Raw genomic sequence first — 18,961 nt, forward strand, 5'->3', positions numbered from 1 at the left:
CTATGTTGCCGTTCAAGTAGAAGAGCAACTAGGTTACCAACACAGTTTTGAGTTAAAATCCCAATACAACAATAAAGAAAGAAAGAAAAGAAGGAAGGAAGGATGGAAGGAAAGAAGGAAAGTTGTCTGTCTCCAGGCATTGCTACAGACCCTTGATACACAAAACCACTCCTAGTTGAGAACTATTGTCTCCAATGCAAAAGATCAACTACTAGCAACTGACTACAATAGAGAAAAACTGCCAATAATCAATGCAGACTTTATATCTACTTTTGCTTTCAAAAATGGATTTTAGGGGTTAGAAATGAAACTCAGTAGTAGAGTGCTTGTTTGGAATTGATTTTCTTATTATTTGGGGTTTTGTTTATTTATTCACTTTCTTCAGTAAGATGACACACTTGACTCTATAAATGAAAAGGAACTGATTGTTTTCCTCCAAGAATCTGTAATGTTTGAACATTTTCATCAGAAGACTAACTTCCAGAAGACCAACCACATGCTCAAGGACTAACATTCATAGAAAAGATATTGGTCAGAAATTTTAAAAAGCTGTTAAACTTTCTTTTAAATAAACTTTTCTTCAGTGGCTGGGAAAGCACTAATAGAAATATTAATTAGTGACTTAAAACTAACCTGAAAATTACACTTGGACTTGAATGTGCAGAAACACACACACACACACACACACACACACACGATGCCATTCTAAAGTAAACTATTCACTACTTTGTGATAGATGAAGTCCACAAGGACAGAAGCTGAAGTTATGTTGGTATTTATTGTGCAAATGCAGATAAATTAGGTAAAGGTTAGTTCTAGGAATAACCTGACAAGTTAGAGCAGGTCAGTAGAGATGAAACTTGCTAATTCTCTGTTCACAAGTATTTTTATATGTCAACTAGGAGCAAAACCACACTAAGTCTCATCCAGAACAAACCAAACCATGTATGTATATTTGTGTGTGTGTGTGTGTGTGTGTGTGTGTGTGTGTGTGTGTGTGTGTGTGTGTGTGTATATATATATATATATGTCTGTGTGTGTGTGTGTGTGTCTGTCTGTCTGTCTGTCTGTCTTTCTGGCTTTAACTCTGTGTTGGTTGTGGGACTTGGATGTTGTCTCTTAGTTTTTTCGCTCAAAGCTGGTGTCCTACTACCCGAGCTACAGCTCCGCTCCTAGTTTTTTGGTGTGTTTTTGGTGGTTAATATAAGTTAAGAATGTCATGGACTTTACTGCCCAGCTGGCTTTGAACCACAATTCTCAGATCATAGCCTTCTGAGAAATTATAGGCATGAGTCATAGGCACTGAGCTTCTTTAGAAAAGTAACTTATCTAAAAATACAGAGTCACAGTCTAGAACTTAAAATTTGTCACCCAATTAATAAACCAATTTTTTTCCACCAACAAGAGGAACATTTTCTACAGCTTAGGAGGCTGACACAGTAAGGGACCTCGTGTAGGGAGTAGAAGAGGAGAACAACACACTGAATAAGTTTTTGTTTCATATTTATCAAATAATCTCAATCATATGTTTATACTGATTAATTTATTAGATACCCTTCCCTTTTTGGAGAACTGTTGCTTACATATTCACTGGTGATTGTGATGAGCCAATCATTTCTATCCATTGTACCATATGCAATTATGGCATAACTATTCTCTTATCTAGGTAGCATCAGCTGGATCAAGCATTATAACCTAGGTTTTAAGCTGTTGTTTTTGGGTTGAATAATCATGCTGTGGCCATCTCTGGTTAGAATGCCTGGACATTAAAGAAGTTCCCTTCTTTGTGATATTATATATGGGATAGTAACAAGCAAATTTACTCCTTTCTTCTCCTTTTTGCCTGTGTTCCCATATATCATTTCTGTTTCACATTTTTTGTTAATTATGTTACATTTTCAGTATCTGTACTATTTGAAGAGCCTGTATAGTCCTGCTTGAATCCAATGAACAAAACAAGCAGTTTAACAGTTCAGAATTTTCTTGATGAAATTCAAGGATAATCACTCATTCTATATTCATTTTGATGGCATTTGTTTGTGCCATTAATAGAATTATCTTTGGAGCCATATACATACATACATATATATATATATATATATATATATATCATTTAACTGTAAATCATCTTCAATTCTCAGTTTCAGTCAGAGAAAGGAAAAACAGTCTGTGGGAAATGTCATTTTTCTTATTCCTTCATGGCTATCATTAGGATGCAGCTTACTCAGAGATGTGCCTCCATTCCCCTAAAACTGTAATGATTCAGGCCTTTTAGGTTGGAAGAGATTGTAGTTGAGAGGCAAATAAATTATCCAAGTGGCCATGGAAAGTTTCTCTGCTTGGATTCTAGAAAGTTCTTCTCCCAAGACTTTCCTATTGAGATGATGAATTCTTTAACTACTTGTGCTGGGAAGACAGTGAGAGGAAGTCCTAGCTTTTGTTGACTCTACCATCACAGTCTCCTCAAACAGCAGAGTTTCTCAAAGTAAGGTCTATAAGCCCTCTTCATCAAAACCACTAAAAATGCTAGCTCAAAATGCCCATCTATGGCAGCTGCCTGAAAATTCTGAATCAGAACCTTCTGTAGTAGGGTGAGGAAATTTGCTTTCTAAAATGCACTGTAATTGATTTTTTTTTGTTTATTCTGATTGTTGAGAATCATGGCAAAAAAATTCTCCAAGCAACACAAAACTTAACAAGATAAACCAAACAAAGTTTTCAGGTTACTTGGGAAAGACTCTCCATTGCAAAGTACACAACAAGATGAGAACAATCAGACATTTCAAACAAATAAGCTCTGTGGCTGTGATTTTTAAAGTTGAGGGCTCCTTTCTTTCATCAAGGGTGGAGAGCAATAGCCATTTCATCTAAAACCAGAATGATGAAGGCAATATAAATCAAACCCATTCCAGCAGATTTCATTTCATCTAATTTCTCTGCAGATATTAATCATGGTAAAGTCCTGTACAAATGACACTTAACTTCATTGTAACTCAGAATTCAGAGTGCTCATTCTGATTCTTTTAGTGTGTTTCTTTGACAATATAAAAGAAAATAAATAAATTGGAACAGTGGGCCATATAGAATGCAAGACACCAACAATGCCAAGACATTACAGAGAGAAATGGCCCATAATCGACCTAAAACCCAGCATGCAAATTGACAAACACATTTATCTGCCGGAGGTTCCACCAGGGGGAAAAATCATTCCCTTCATTTTTCCTTGGAAAATTGCTATGTCAAGTGGTGGTGAAAGGAATTCTTCCTAAAGCTCACAGGATTTGTCATTGATTCTAGCAAAAAACAAAAACAAAAATATCTAGAAGGTCAAGGTTAGTCAAATTCCATGCAGTGTATCTACTGCCAAAAAAACCCAAAAACCAAAAAACCATCACTCAAATTATCTGGATTAATCTACTGTGGTAGGAACAAAATAGGAATAGTGAAATAATACCAGAGGAAAATGTGTGAGAATCTAATTTTTGCTCCCATTTTGGGAATTGATGTCAGGTAATTTTGCAAAACAAATTAAGTATCTTTCATTTGCATGCTTGGAGAAGGATATTAAGCTCCAAGGAAGCCAAAGTAGTCCAGAAGCATCATCAGTAGTCACTAGAGGCTCCAGATGAGCAGCACACCTGTGGCTGTGGTGAAAAGATGCCTCCGATCAAAAACAATTGAAAAGCGAAAACTTCCATGGCAGTTCCCCTTATACAGTGCTCCTCACCCCTGACTCCAGAATGAGTCAGTTGGAAGAGAAACAACTATGAAAGAATGAAGAGCAAAGGGAATGCTTATGATTGTGCATTGTTCCCCCTTTGATTTGAAATCACTGTACGCGCATTTCCAGTAAAGAACCTGAGCCTGTAATCTCAAAGAAAAATGCCAATGCATCTTTTGGAAGCCACTGCACTTGGTTGCTTTGATGACTACATCTCAGAGCCAATTTTATTTTTAGCAGAAGGAGGAAAAGTGAAGAAACAGAATAATGTTGCATTTTCATGCTACTCTCCTCTTTTCCTGGTGAATGAAGACCCCCTTTTTGATTGTGGATAGGGAAGACTTTATAAATATCTTCCTGATTTCAGCAGACTTATACATTTTTAAGAGATCACTTCCCCGAAGTCACTGGATTTAACATGACAGGAATTCCCAAGGAACAGCCCACGTGAGGTGAGGCTCTACACATGATTTCTGAGCCTACTGGCTTCTTCATATCAATAATCTATAGCCTTTGTCATAACCAAGTTTAAGAAGTGAACTGTATATATTGTTCTGTACTCATTTAACTAAATGTTGTAAAAACTCTTTTAACTTCAGCCTGATTTACTGGAGTTACTAGAACATACAATTTCATAGCTCACTTATTTAGAAATTACTTCCAATGTTACAGGCCACCTTGATCAATATGATAACTACTCCAAATAGGTCCTACCTAAGACTTTCAGGCACAGGGAAGTTCCCCTAAACCTTTTACTGACCTAATCTCTATTAATCTTTAAACCAATTAAGAGCCCTCTGTTGTCTTAACTATTTAGAATCTTAAAACGATGGGTTCCAGTTCACAGTCACTGAATTCAGCCATTCATGCTGCTTCAGGAAGTAGCAACTATCAGCTTCTAAATCCCAAATGGTAAACATTAGCTGGATGATCTCTTCCACATAGACTTAGTTCAAGGTGTTGAGTAATCTGAATAAAAGTATGCTCCTGCTGTTTTAAGCCAATGTCTACAAGTATTGTGGAGGTATAGAGTATCTGTGCAGAAAAAAATCACAATGTCAAAGCCTGAAGGACCAATGCCATGAACACTTCATGAACACTTTTGTCAGCATTTCAGTTCCTATTTTAAGACTGCAATAGGTGTAATGACTTGGCTGCCAGCACATTCTGTCAATTCTTGAGTCTCTATCTTGATACTATTGGGGCCAGGTTTGAAATTTATAAAAGTTTATTTGCACCCTACATTCTTTAATGTCACGTTCAGTGAGAAAATGGCCATTTGAGCAACATGAATTTCAAACTTAACGTCTTCCAGACTCATTGAACTCTGTAAATATTTAAATATCTTCTACTATTAAGGTGATAGCATTTTGATGCACCATCAAAAACACTGAAAAGAATGAAGAATATTGGTAGGCTTTGCAAATAAAGCTAAGTTATCAGTAATGTAATATTTCCTAATACGTTAATACAGAAAAGACTACCACTAAAATTCATAAACTATAATATTCTTGACATCTCAACTCTCCAAATTAACTTTCTTTTGCAACTAAATAAATCTAAAGATTTATGTGTGCATCATTTGAACCATCAGGACCAGGAAATGTTGGGTCGGAGTCTGCTGCTCACCTGAGTTGGCAAGAATTTAAATAATTCAGAAAGGTATCTTTATAGCAGTGGGCAACTAATAACCGAATCAGTACATACATAGTAAATGTACGTCAATGGAAAGATTTCTGAAAGAAGGAATTTGCTATTAATTTTCCCTCCTATAGACATCATTCAGTTGCTTTTATTATTTGTGATACACATACATACACGCACGCACACAACAAAAAATTAGTAGTGCTTGGCACACAAAAAAAATGACAAATCATTTTCTCAGTTGTCTCTGAAACATTTGAGGAATGTCAAAAATAATTAAAACTGTTTAACCTTCAAGAAGCACAAGTCTACAAAGAACTATTGGTACATCAACAGAATACAGAGTCATGTGAATGAATGGCTATGAATGGCTATTAACAGTTTCTTTTTCTGACTGTGTCCATACAGGATAACAATGAATCAAAAGAGAGAGAGGGGAGAAGAGAATTTAGAGACACAACCTTAATTTTGGAGCCCCAGTCTGTGTGCTTATAGAACCATAGTCATGGGTTCTTATAGACATGACAGAACCCCCATAAGCAAGTCCTACTATGGACACAGCCAAACCCCAGGATCCTGAAGGTAATTTAAACTAGTTCCACACAGTAACAATATAGCACTGTAGTTTAAAATTCTTATGAAAAATGACTAGGGTGTGTGTGGAATATATATTCTTTAAAATGCACAAACAGAAGGCTGGACCCTGACTCAATTACTGGGTACTGTTCTTAGCACTACAACTTATAGCAATAGACAAACCTTGTGTAGGGTGTGTGCAAAGGTTCCCTCCATTAAATGTGGGCTAGAAAAACAGAGCTCAGAACCATCAAGTGAAGTGTGTAAGGATTCAGCTCAGGGTGGAGAAGGCTCAGGGTGGGTCATTTTGTGGGTAGCCATGGCTGCTTACGTTGTTAACATAATGTTTGACTTAGCTCTTCTCATCCTTTCTTAATGCAGGGAGAGAACATGGCAGAAAAATGGAGTCTGAGGGTATTCATTTCCAAATAAGGAAGACAATTTGTTGATGGTGAGGGTTATTCGACATCAGAAAGTGCTGCCAAGAGAGTCTAGGCCATCTGCCTGAGAGAATTTTGAGAAAAGAGGCAGAGGCACATTCATCTGAAGCGCTCTCAGAGGGGCTGCTGACAACAGGGGCACAGGGCCCTGGGACATGTGCACTGTGAGTATATACAGATGATTGTGCTTGTGTTGCACAAATACTCATGCAAACGGAGTAAGTACAAACTGGCACATATAGATTTAAGTGAAAAGTCATAGAAATCTGCCATTCCCCCTTTACCCCCTAGACAAAGAAAAAGGAAAAATTATAAAATCCAAACGAATGCCATTGGGCGGATCTCTTTCTACAATCTATCCTTGTTCAAAGGGACAATGTAGAAAAAGTGAGGAAAATCAACCCAGTTTGGAATCCATGATTCCCAAGGCCTGCCAGCTACTCTCATGTACCTGGTACTTGTACTCAAGACTCTCAGTATTAGAAACAAGTTAACAACCAGCCAACCAATCAAAAACAGAAGAGTGTTCTTATATTTCCACATCTGGAAAGAAATCTACCCTGTGGATTTACATGTTAAGGTGAACTAGGTAAAGTAGGCAGTAGTTTATCAATAGACTGTTGTGTTCTAACAGACATGTATCTTTAGGTGTTATTTTTCCTTTAAAATATGCATTTCATTTAGGAGGTTTATTTCAAAATGGTGACCTTTGTCTGTTTTTCTTTTAATTTTTCTGCCCCCACCCTCAGCCCTCTCCTATAGGTGATACTTCCGTAAGAGTTCAGATTGCCAAGGGTGTTTTCTCTCAGGGAACCGATCTGGAATTTTGATCTTTAAGAAATCCTGGATGCATTTCTCCAGCTCTTCCTCAATAGACAGCTTTTCCTTAACAGCTTTTTTTTTGCTGCTCACGTTCGACTCCCTGGAGCCCGAAGTCAGAGTCCGGAGGAGGTCACTTTTGCGCCTCATCTCCGACTGCTGAATCAGTTGCACTGGGCCCTTCTTAATGGGACGGTCCAGAGTCTGGATGTTGGTCTGGCGCGTCACCGGCCCACAGATCACGGTCTCCTGGGGAGAACTGGCCTCCGACTGGCTATCGCAGCTGGACGTGGAGAGGTCATTGCAAGAAGTGCCACTCTCACCTTCCTTGTCCCCCTTGCCGTTCTTGCAGCAGCAGTCGCAGTGTGAGGATGACCATCGGGAAGGCTCGCCTGTAATGGACACACAGGACCCACGTGGTTAACGATGGTCAGTTCAGCATGGAGAGACAGACAGCAAAGCACTCAGTAGACACACACCCAACACCACAGCACAATGCAGCTGTAGGCGGAGCTGCACCAATGGGTACCTAGAAACCAGCGCCATCAAGGGATGCAGGCTGCTCAGAGTGCTGTGGAATGCTGTACATAATATCGTACTTAAGCAGGTGGGCACTAGAGTCAGACAGTCCTGGATTGTCAATCCCACCTCTTACGCATGTTCACAGCTTCAGTTCGAGATGAGAACACCTTCCAATTAGGGTTACAGAGAGGATTTTTATAGCAGTGAAGGGAAATTGAGTGTGTGGCACACAGTAAGCACTCAATAAAGATAGCACTGGGTTTTTACCATGGTTCATATTAACCCTCATGCTGTACCACAGGGGTGGCAGGGGATGGGGGGGATGCAGTTACCTGTGAAGGTGGGCTTACTTTGTGCTAGCCTCATCTATACTCTGTACACCCACCATTGCACTGGTCTTCATGATGATTCTAAGAGCAGAACATTCATACTTGTAATTTCTATACATGGAAACCCAAGACCCTGGGAATTCAGGAAAACTTGCATATCAGTTTCCACATTTGTGAGTGACAGAACTGGGATTTGAATACAGCTCTCCCAAATGTCACAGACAAGGCAATTCATCATTCTTTTATTTAATAAACCTCCCTCATGTATGAAAGGCTTTTCTTTCAAAACACTGCTCAAGCTTGAACTTCTCTTGAAGGTCCTTATTCACCTTGCCTCAGAAATTTTAACTTTTCTTCCTCTAAGTTATGGCTATATTTTGTGTGTCTCTATCATTGCACATAACATGGTTTGTCATAATTCTATGCATCTTAGCTACTAGACCATGAACCCCTTAACATGGACACAATAAGTATTCATTGTTATAGTACAGCAAGCAGTGTATAGAACAGTAAATATTCAATGAGACAGTGTATCCTAATAATAACTTTTAACTACCTGGATCTAGCCATGCCTGAAGTCAGCCCTGTCAGTGTGTTTTTCTGTTATACAATTCACAAAACTCCCTTTTATTTTTTAAGCCAGTATGAGTCCTTCTTTCCTCATTCCCTTGACTCATAAAATAGCATTCATCAATTTGGAGATGGAACAATTTTTCAGCTACACCATTGGTAGCTTCCTGAACTAGAAAACCCCACAAATCCATAGCACAAAGGAATCTGGTAACAAGTCATTGTTTCTAGCCTTCCATACCCTGGATACTCATAGCCTTCTCCAAGGCATAGAGTTATGATCATATCTCCCTGGCTGGACACTTCATATGGTTTTCACTGGAGTAGTAGAAACTAAAGAAAAAATAATTTCCTTTATGCTACACCATTAAAAACAAAGATAATACAGTATTTATCTGTTTTAGAGAAAACCTATTTATAATATTCTGATAAACAAGAAATAACATTATAACAGGATCCTGCTTTATAGCTACTATTGGAAGAAATTTAGAAATGGAACTATATGTAAAGGTATGTGTAGCCTTATGAATGACATACATTTGCAGCAGCTTTATCCTGAGACTCTCATTCCAGAGGGAGTTAAAAAAATTCCTGTATCTTTAATTTTTACCCTCTCTTTTAAGCCATTTTAGAAAATGTGATTGGATAATCATTGTATTTATATAGTCATTAAATTAAATACAACAATCCAATTAGCCAAAAGGAATATCAACAGGGGAAATGTCCTAGTTATCCCTGGTTATTACAAGTAAATATCCTTCATGCAAGAGAGAAATGGCTCAGCGTGAACAAGCTGGTGACTCAAAATATCTGCAGCGGAGAGTGACTTTGGTGTGCCAGTGTGGATTTTGATGGCACCATTCCTCACCTTTAGTAGACAGAATACTCTCAAAAACTGGGCCATTCTTGTACTAATATGACTCAATTGAGAAATGGCTCTTATGACTTGAGTTAAAGAAAAGTAATCACATCAGACCAGAACTGATCTAGTATGATCCTTTGGGGAAAAGTTCAAACATTGAATTTAGCATTGAAAAAAAAAAAGAACAAGGAGGGGCTGCCCAGAATTGACAGAAGAAAAAAAAATCCCACATATTTCTGGGCACATTTGCTAAAGTATATTACCTTAAAGCAAGCTGACCAAAATATCGTGGCCATTTACCTTGCTGAGCGAGTAGAAATGGAAGCCCCGTGTCTTTCTGGCCAATTACTTCCATGGAAGTAGTTTCAATTAATAGAATCAAAGGAAATCTGAGTCTTCTCTAAAAATCATTTTAAACAACTGCTTGTGTGAGGAGTTCCTGTGTATTTGTGTGGAATTCCTGTATGTCTCTATATGCAGCCATCCCCTGCACACCAAAGCCGAGGCCTGGCTCCAACAATGCTTCTCCTCCCATTCCCATTCCCAAAGCACTGGAATATTCATACATTTCAATGTCCACTGGGATGCTCCAGCTTCCAGGCAAACAGAAGTACACTTATCTGGGCACTATCAGTCTTAAAGAGAAATTGAGTAGGGGCTGGGAAGATGGCTCAGTGGTAGAGCACTTGCCTTGCATGCATGAGGCCCTGGGTTTGATTCCTCAGCACCACATAAGCAGAAAAAGCTGGAAGTGGCACTGTGACTCAAGTGGTAGAGTGCTTAGCCTTGAGCTGAAGAGGTGAGGGACAGCACCCAGACCCAGAGTTCAGGCCCCACAACTGGCAAATAAATAAATAAGAGGGGAGAAGGGGAGAGGGAGAGAGAGAGAGAGAGAGAGAGAGAGAGAGAGAGAGAGAGAGAGAGATTGAGCAGCCTTGTGTTCATGTAGCCCCTGCAATCATATTTCAATATATCCTAAGAGCAGTTTATCTGTTTATCATTTTGGTTTAGTAATTCACAAGATGGCTTGTGCAGCCCATTTATTATTGTAAAACTAAGGAAGAAAATGGGATAAAGACAGAGTATTGAACAAGGGTCATTGTGAAATGTGAAAAAGAATGAAGTTGAAAAGATAAGCCCCAATCTCTTTTTGAGGGGCAGAATTGCCTGCTTGACTACTCTCTCTCCAAGGCCTAATCCACAGTGAAGGGGTTTTATATCAGAACTTTAAAAGGCTGCAAAGACCAGACCCTTTCTGCACTCACAGTCCCAATGAGATGTGCTCAGAGGCCCTGGAAAGTCTGGTAAGACCTATGAGAGGTCAATGCTGTGGCTCAGGGCATTCTATAATCCCCCAATTAGAGCAAAAAATAAGCTCATAAGTACTGCAATGCTTCAAATTACAACATACTTTCACTTCCAATTTGCCGAGGTTTCCAAATTGCCTGGAATATTTCTCTCCATTTGGGAAGGAATACATTAGAATTGATGAACCAGATGTGGTTAGAAAACCATTTCATTGCAAGAGAAGTCTGATTTATTGGTAAATAAATCAATTGCCTTTTATAGAAGCAATATGAACTAGTTGGTCCAAGATTCTAATTTCTTCTCCTTCTCTTTCTTATTTTTATGCTGGAGATCTCACTCAGGTTCTAACACATGTGAGGCAAGCACTCTGCCCAAAGCCCTTCATATTTCTGAGTAAGCTGTTTTGGATTTTTGGTGCCTGATTTATAATTAAGGTTGCTGTATGAATGAGTGCGCCAAACACAGGTATTGAATTATCTCAAGTTGATAACAGAGCAAAACATATCTTTGGCTCCAGAACCAAGCCCCATAATTTTTCACCTGTGGAACTTGGGATAAATTACTGGAGTTTCAGTTTCCTCATCTGAAATATAAATGTGATTCACAGTTTTGTAGTCTGAGACACACAGTAAGCATTCCATTCTTTCACACATATTGGTGGCACTATATGCCAGGCATATTTCTGTGTAAAGAAAACAAATGAGGACATTGCATGGTACTGCTATGTTTCCATTGATATAGACTAAACAGCCGTATACTATAAACTATACAGATCGCTATGGCTGAAGGACATGGATACTACATCTTGACCCATCAGGAAATGTGTATTGAGTTTTTATTAAGACCTAATCTGTTGTGGGAATGGTGAGCCATTACATCACAGGGAAAGCCTGGCATGCATCCTGGCCAAGGGATGTTTTGGAAAGGGATATGTCTTTATGATATAGTGTTTAAAATTTAACAAATGAATGAGTCCTCCAGGTTAGAAACCGACTGGCATATGTGTATGAAAGTAAACCTAGGCAAGGTCAGTGGCTCATACCTGCATCTAAATTCCTTAGGAGGCAGAGACTGGGAGAATTATGGGGCAGCAGAGATCCCAAGGATGGCTGTGTGAGATCAGCTTAGTGACAAAGTTCAGAAGACCCTCATTTCAGCCAATAAAACCTGCATGTGTACCTGTCAGCCCAGCCACACAAGAAGGATTGCAGTCCAGACACAAACATAAGCCCCTAATGGAACCAACTAAAGAAGAACTGAGGCCAGGGCACAAGTGGTAGAGCACCTTTCTAGCCATCTCAAACCCCTAAGTTAAAACCCTGGTACCTGCCGGGTGCCCGTGGCTTATGCCTGTAATCCTAGCTACTCAGGAGGCTGAGATCTGAGGATTGCGGTTCAAAGCCAGCCCAGGCAGTAAACTCCGTGAGACTTTTCTCTCCAATAAACCACTAGAAACTGAAGTGGCGCTGTGGCTCAAGTGGTAGAGCGCCTGCCTTGAGCTGAAGAGAGCAGGGACAGTGCCCAGGCCCAGAGTTCAAGCCCTACAACTGACAAAAACAAAACAAAACAAAAAACCCTTGTACCATCAAAATTAAAATAACCACACACAAAAAAAGAAAATCAATTTCCATCCATGCCAGAGAGGAATTTTAGATTAAATGGGGATGGACAGGAAATTCAGAAAGCTGTAGAGATGTGTATACATTGAAATAATTAAGGCTCCATCAAGCATACCATATCACTATGAAGGGAAGTAGTCCCTTCCAGAAAGCCCTAACTATGGGAACTTTTACTTATCTGAAGTAGAAGGGAAAAGACTAGGAAATATTTCTCCCCATGAAAAATTCAAGCCTATCTGAGTGAAACATGACTTAGCAAACTCACAAAGTGCTTATGCATTTTTTAAAAGAGCTTTGCAATCTACCCACACTTCAAATTCCTCACCTGCTAATGGCTGTAAGCACAACGCACAACATTTCCAGCAACAGCTGGGAAAATGACTTTCCCTGTCTTCTCTGTCAATGATGTAGGAGCCTGCCAGTCTGGGAGCTGGGTGGCCAGATATAATTTATCGGGGCTGCTGAAAGACTTTCTTGGTATCCCAGTTGAAAAGTCAATAATGGCCAAATGGATGTTTTTATAATTCTGCTAACCTTGGAAAAGAGATTGCAGAGTGGAGATTGGGAATAGTAAACTTCTGAGAGAAAAAAAAATGCATCTTTCAGTTTTACAGTCATCATTTTTGCTTGGTGTTGATCGTTTTTCACATATGGACATTTGTTTGGCCTTGGCCAGGCCCAGCTAGAGATCCTCATTAGGAAGTAAAGTAACCTATCCTTGCATCTGTAAAGCCAGGTAGGATATGAAGTAACCTACCAGTTATCATATCAGAACATATTAACATAAGATATTGGAGAAATGAAAACACAAAGTGATGACACATAAGTAAACAAGGAGACAATAGTATGTAGTCAGCCAGGGGCCAGTGGCTCACGCCTGTAATCCTAGCTACTCAGGTGGCTGATATCTGAGGATTGTGGTTCAAAGCCAACCCAGGCAGGAAAGTCCCTGAGACCCTTATCTCCAATTAACCACCAGAAAACTGGAAGTGGTACTGTGGCTCAAGTGGTAGAGTGTTTGCCTTGAGCTGAAGAGCTCAAGGACAGCGCCCAGGCCCAGAGTTCAAGCCCCATGTCTGACAAAAAGAAAAAAAAGTGTATGTAGTCACTAGATCCTAAAAGTTCCAGAGAGAGGTTATCTTGTAGAGTAACTCAGATGTCATAGATAAGCATTCTTCCTAAAGAAGCGTGCCTCTGAGGATTATAGAGGTGATGGGAATCAGGAACTGGAGTTAACTGGTTTCAGAGTAAATAAAACTTGAATAGAACTTGGGTAGTTGCGGATAGGAGCCAAGGTGCCTGCCAAGAACCATTCTTCCCTTCAGGGCTCACACAGCCTTCCTCTAACTCCCCCTAGTGACAGAATATCACAGGAAACTAGCAGGACAAAGGAACAGTGTGTTTAACCTGAATGACAAGAGTTGACATCCCAATGCTGGGCAACTAGAGGTGAATTTTGGAGCGGAGAGGCAACATCATAATAACAAACACACCAATGCTGCTAGAAGTGTGAAGAAAATGAAGGGCACCACTCTTGACCTGCTATAATGAGTGTTCTTATGAAGGAGGATATGGGTATGAAAGAAAGCTATCACCTGGGTCAGGCCCACCCCTGCTATTACCTTTCACACCTCAGGACTGGAGTGTGTTTTCCTCTGCTAGTCACATACATCAGTGAAGTAGTTCTTATTTTCAGAGATGTGGTCTTACAAATACAACTTCACAAAGTTAGATTTGAGGCTGTCTCTTAATCTAAGCTCATGTCAACCTCCTGGTCTATGTTTGCACAGGCTCATAATGCATAGTTAGGATGTTTCAGCTTTATTGGTTTGAAGTCTGTTTTCCATATGAAGCTGTGGTAGTTGCTCCAGGCTCATAGGGAATTCTTTCTGAATTCTAGGACTCCTTTCAGGAAACACACAGGTCAGACTGCCAAGGCACAGAATAGCATACAAGGCACAGAATAGCATACAGATGCTCATTAAATATGCACTGGACAAACAAATGCATTAGAAAACCTATGACACACAGACAAAGTACAGTTTTGAGTGAGTGTCTGTGTGTGAGAGCAAACATTTGCCAAGTTAAAACATGATAGAAAAATTTGACACAAAAGGTCGTTAGAATGTAAAATATTTAGGCATCCCACTGAACGTTTAATACAAATGTGGCAAACACGTTGAGCAATAGTGACAGCAGCAAATGAAACAGGCCCACCCAAAATGGTAAAAGGTGTACATGTCTGGCAGATGCTGGTAGCTCATGCCAGTAATCCTACTTACTCAGAAGGCTGAGAACTGAGGATCGAGGTTTGAAGCCAGCCAAGATAGGAAAGTCTATGAGGCTCGTATCTAATAAACTACCAAAAATTCAGATGTGGAGTTGTGGCACAACTAGTAGTGTGCTAGTCTTGAGCAAAACAACTCAGGAACAATGCTCAGGCCCTGAGTTCAAGGCCCAGGACTGGCACCAAAACCAAACAAAAAGCATCCTTAGGGGTATTCACATGTATATGTGGATATATTAATTGTTCACTTCTCATGGGATTTATTAATGGAAAAAAATCCCTAACATCATAAAACTTAAAAAAAACATAGCTTTCCAAACCATAATTCTAGGATGTACCTTCCCAGCTTGAATTTTTCATCATTAGGTTTTACAAAACTGTAATGCCTTGCAAAAAGCAAGATATTCTGGATTTTTAACTCTGGTCTCCCCTTGACTCTTGAAGTTGTACTCATCCAGTTTTCCAAGTCCTTTTGTTTGTTCTGTGTTTATCCTTCATTATATTTCTGCTTAGCCTTAGCTTTGTTCTCACTGATTTTATACTTGGTTACACCTGTTCCCAAAGTCCTTATGCACCCACTTCAAATTCTATGGCCCACCTTGAACCTATTACCTGGTCTACTTCATCCCACAGACTATTCTTCTCCACCAAGTTTGTAATAAACTGAAGCAAAGTCCTCTAAGATGTACAGATTCTCTCCATTGACACCTAAGCATCTTTTTTCTCCGTTAATATGGAGGCCCACACGTAAACAACAAATTTCCCAGCTCCTGACCACAGTGGTGATTCAGGCTTGGACATGTGACTCAAGCGGGTTTTGTCCTCACTGGTACTATTCAGCTAGAACCCAAGGGCCCTCTGTGCTCCACGATGTGAACGTGGGTGGCTGGCAAGCTGGAGATATGGCCACCTTCCATACCAGTTGGAGCAGATATTCACGTAACAGGAAGGGAGCTAAGAGACAGGCAAGGCTGAGAAATAGTGACAGAATGAATCTTGCCTCTAACCGTTTTCTTCATTTGGCCCTAAGGGGTAGGTTCATAATAATAAGCCTAGAAAATTCTCTTTCTGTTTAATCTACATTCTTCAATTACTTGTTAAAAGGAACCAGAAACATTACTTCATATTAACAAACTTGATCTGTTCAATTATCCTTTTTGTTCTCCAAGCACTTATACTTCAGGAGGCAAGCACTTTAACTATTACTAAGCTGTTTTATGGCTAAGTTCTTCTTTGGATTGGTAGCTCTTTGCAACCCTAGCCCTACCAAATCTGACCAATATCTAGACACAAATTGAGGCTCTTTTATTTTTGTTTATGAAGGAATTCCAATAACAAATAAGATCATAGCTATCCCTACAAATTCAGAAAATTAGCACAAAGATATAATTTATTGAGGATCCCATAGGTGCCATTTTTTTTGAATTCTCTTTATCAGTTATTTTATTTTACTACTCTGTAAGATTTTTTATAACACTGATAGATTCTGATTATTATGTTATATGATATTTGTCATTATGATCTATGAGAAAATTTATGAGTTAAGGAAAATAGTGTTAACAGGTTTTCTCATAAGGTTTATATTTTTTCTGAATGGTTTCTTAATTGACTGTTAGCTACTAATAAAGTATAACAGTTTTGTTTTGGGTTTTGGTTTTTGCTTTTCTATGTTATTATACAGGTGGTATATAGAGTGGTTGCAATAATGTAAGGTAAGGAGTACATTTCTTATGTCACCTCTTCCTTCTATATGTGCCTTTTATTGTGGTTAATAACTTCCATTATTTAATATTCAGAGTAACCCTGTTAGGTGATGCTATGCTGCTGCTGCTGCTGCTGCTGCTGCTGCTGCTGCTGCTCCTCCTCCTCCTCCTCCTCCTCCTACTCCTCCTCCTCCTCCTCGTGTTGGTTTTGGAGCTTCAGCTGAAGGTCTCATGCTCTTGGTTGGCGTTACTCACAGCTGGAGCTCTATCACTTGAACCATGTCTCTAGTTCACTGTTTTTCTGGATGAATGGAGATATAGTCCCCTATGTCTCAGCCTTCCGGGTAGCTGGAATTAGAGGTGCGAGCCATCCCACTGATTCCCAGCTTGTTCTTCATCACCCCTACTCCCATGGAAGGAGGACACAGAAGCTCCAGAATTTAAAGTGATGAGTGTAAATCAGTTTTCTGTTTCTGCTTTTGTTTTTGTTTTACATCAAAGCCCTTTGTCCTTTGTCTCACCATTTTGTAGTTCCCCTTTTCTTCCCTGATTCAGATAAATGTATATACAATAGAAAACCTACTGACTGGGAGAAGATCTTCACTAGCCATACAACAGACAAGGGTCTCATATCCAAAATATACTTAGAACTCAAAAAGTTAAATCCTCCAAAAAAATCCTCAAAGAAACAACAAGCCCTGTTAATAAGTGGGCTAAAGACTTGTAGAAATTTCTCTGAAGAGAAAAGAAGAATAGCCAATAGACACATGAAGAAATGTTCAACCTCTCTAGCCATGAAAGAAATGCAAATCAAAACAGCATTGAGATTCCACCTCACCCCAGTTAGAATGCCTATAATCAAGAACTCTAATAACAGTGACGCTAGAGGGGACGTGGACAGAAGGGAACCTTACTGCATTGTTGGTGGGAGTATAAACATGTTCAACCACCTTGGAAAGCAGTATGGAGGCTCCTCAAAAGACAACACATATCTTTTATAGCCAGAGAAGTTGAGCATTTCTTCATGTATCTATTGGCTATTCTTATTTCTTCTTCAGAGAAGTCTCTCTTTAAGTCTTTAGCCCACTTATTAATGGGGTAGTTATTTCTTTGATGATTTGATTTCGGGGAAATTATTTTAGAGTTCTAAGTATATTTTAGATTTGAGGCCCTTGTCTGTTGTATAACTAGTGAAGATCTTCTCTCAGTCCAAGGGCTTTCTATTCTACCTCACCCCAGTTAAAATGGCTATAATCAAGAAATCTAATAACAAGAGATGCTGGAGGGGATATTGAGGGAACCCTTCCTGTTCTGTTGGTGGGAGTGTAAACTTGTTCAACCACTTTGGAAAGTAGTATGGAGGTTTTTCCAAAGTCTACACATAGAGCTCCCTATGACCTAGCAATCCCACTTCTGAGTATTTAACCAAATGATCACAAACAAGACTATACTAAAGCTACCAGCACAACTATGTTTATCACAGAATTATTCACTATAGGTCAGATATGGAACCAACACAGATGCCCCTCAATAGATGAATGGATCAAGAAAATGTGATATAGATACATGTACACACACACACACACACAAAATGGAATTCTTTGCTTCTATCAGAAACAATAGCACCCCATTTGTTAGGAAATGGAAAGACTTGGAAAAAAACATATTAAGTGAAGTGAGCAAGACCCAAAAAATATAGTCCCCATGTTTTCCATCATTTGTAATAATTAATATATGTCTAGGATAATCAGATGAGCAGAAAAGCTCAACAGTTATGTACTTATGACCATATAAGATGCTAAGGAAGTAAAAAAATTAAATCCCCAAAAACAAATCCTCAAAGAAACTTTGGCCCATGGAGGGGGAGGACGGAGACAGGGTGGGGGGAGAGGGGGAGACGGGGGAAGGCAGTATGGCCAGGCACGGGGCTGGGGATGGGAAGGGATGGGAAGGAGAAACAAAAGAGGAGGCAACAATGCTTGATAAGAAATGTACTCATTATCTTGCCCATGTAATTGTAACCCCTCTGTACAGTATTTTCACAATAAAAAAAGAAACAACTGCTCAATAAATAAGTGGGCTAAAGACTAAAAGAAACTTCTCTGAAGAGGAAAGAAGGATGGCCAATAGACACATGAAGAAATGCCCAACCTCTCTAGCCATAAAAGACATACAAATCAAAACAACACTGAGATTCCACCTCACCCCACTTAGAATGGCTATAATCAAGAACTCTAACAACAGATGCTGGAGGGGTTGTGGACAGAAGGGAACCCTACTGCATTGTTGGTGGAAGTATAAACTTGTTCAACCACTTTGGAAAGTAGTATGGAGGTTATTCAAAAGACTCCACATAGAGCTCCCCTATGACCCAGTGTGGAGAGCTGTGGGAGCCGCGACCAAAGACGGCTGCAAAAGCAAAAATGGCAGGGCCGCGTGGTGCGGCTGCGACCTAAGATGGCACGGGCTCCCGCCTTCCGTCTTCCCCGTGACGAGTGCTCTCTGTAAAAAACAACTCCTTATATGGCTATGACTTGGCTCCTAGTTTGCTTCCGTGTTTG

At 39.6% G+C, this 18,961-nt stretch overlaps 1 protein-coding gene across 1 annotated transcript in view; it reads right to left on the reverse strand.

Moving 5' to 3' along the window:
• Nucleotides 1-7,119: 7,119 nt before the first annotated feature.
• The window catches only part of Kctd16 (potassium channel tetramerization domain containing 16), a 279,069-nt gene continuing 267,227 nt past the window's right edge, over nt 7,120-18,961 (reverse strand). Inside the window, exon 2 of the mRNA XM_013025539.1 lies at nt 7,120-7,592. Coding sequence (XP_012880993.1) covers nt 7,138-7,592 — 455 coding nt within the window. The 3' untranslated portion in view covers nt 7,120-7,137. The remainder of the gene's footprint in view (nt 7,593-18,961) is intronic.

This window comes from Dipodomys ordii, unplaced genomic scaffold, assembly GCF_000151885.1.
Source record: "Dipodomys ordii isolate 6190 unplaced genomic scaffold, Dord_2.0 Scaffold85, whole genome shotgun sequence".
Lineage (NCBI taxonomy): Eukaryota > Metazoa > Chordata > Mammalia > Rodentia > Heteromyidae > Dipodomys > Dipodomys ordii.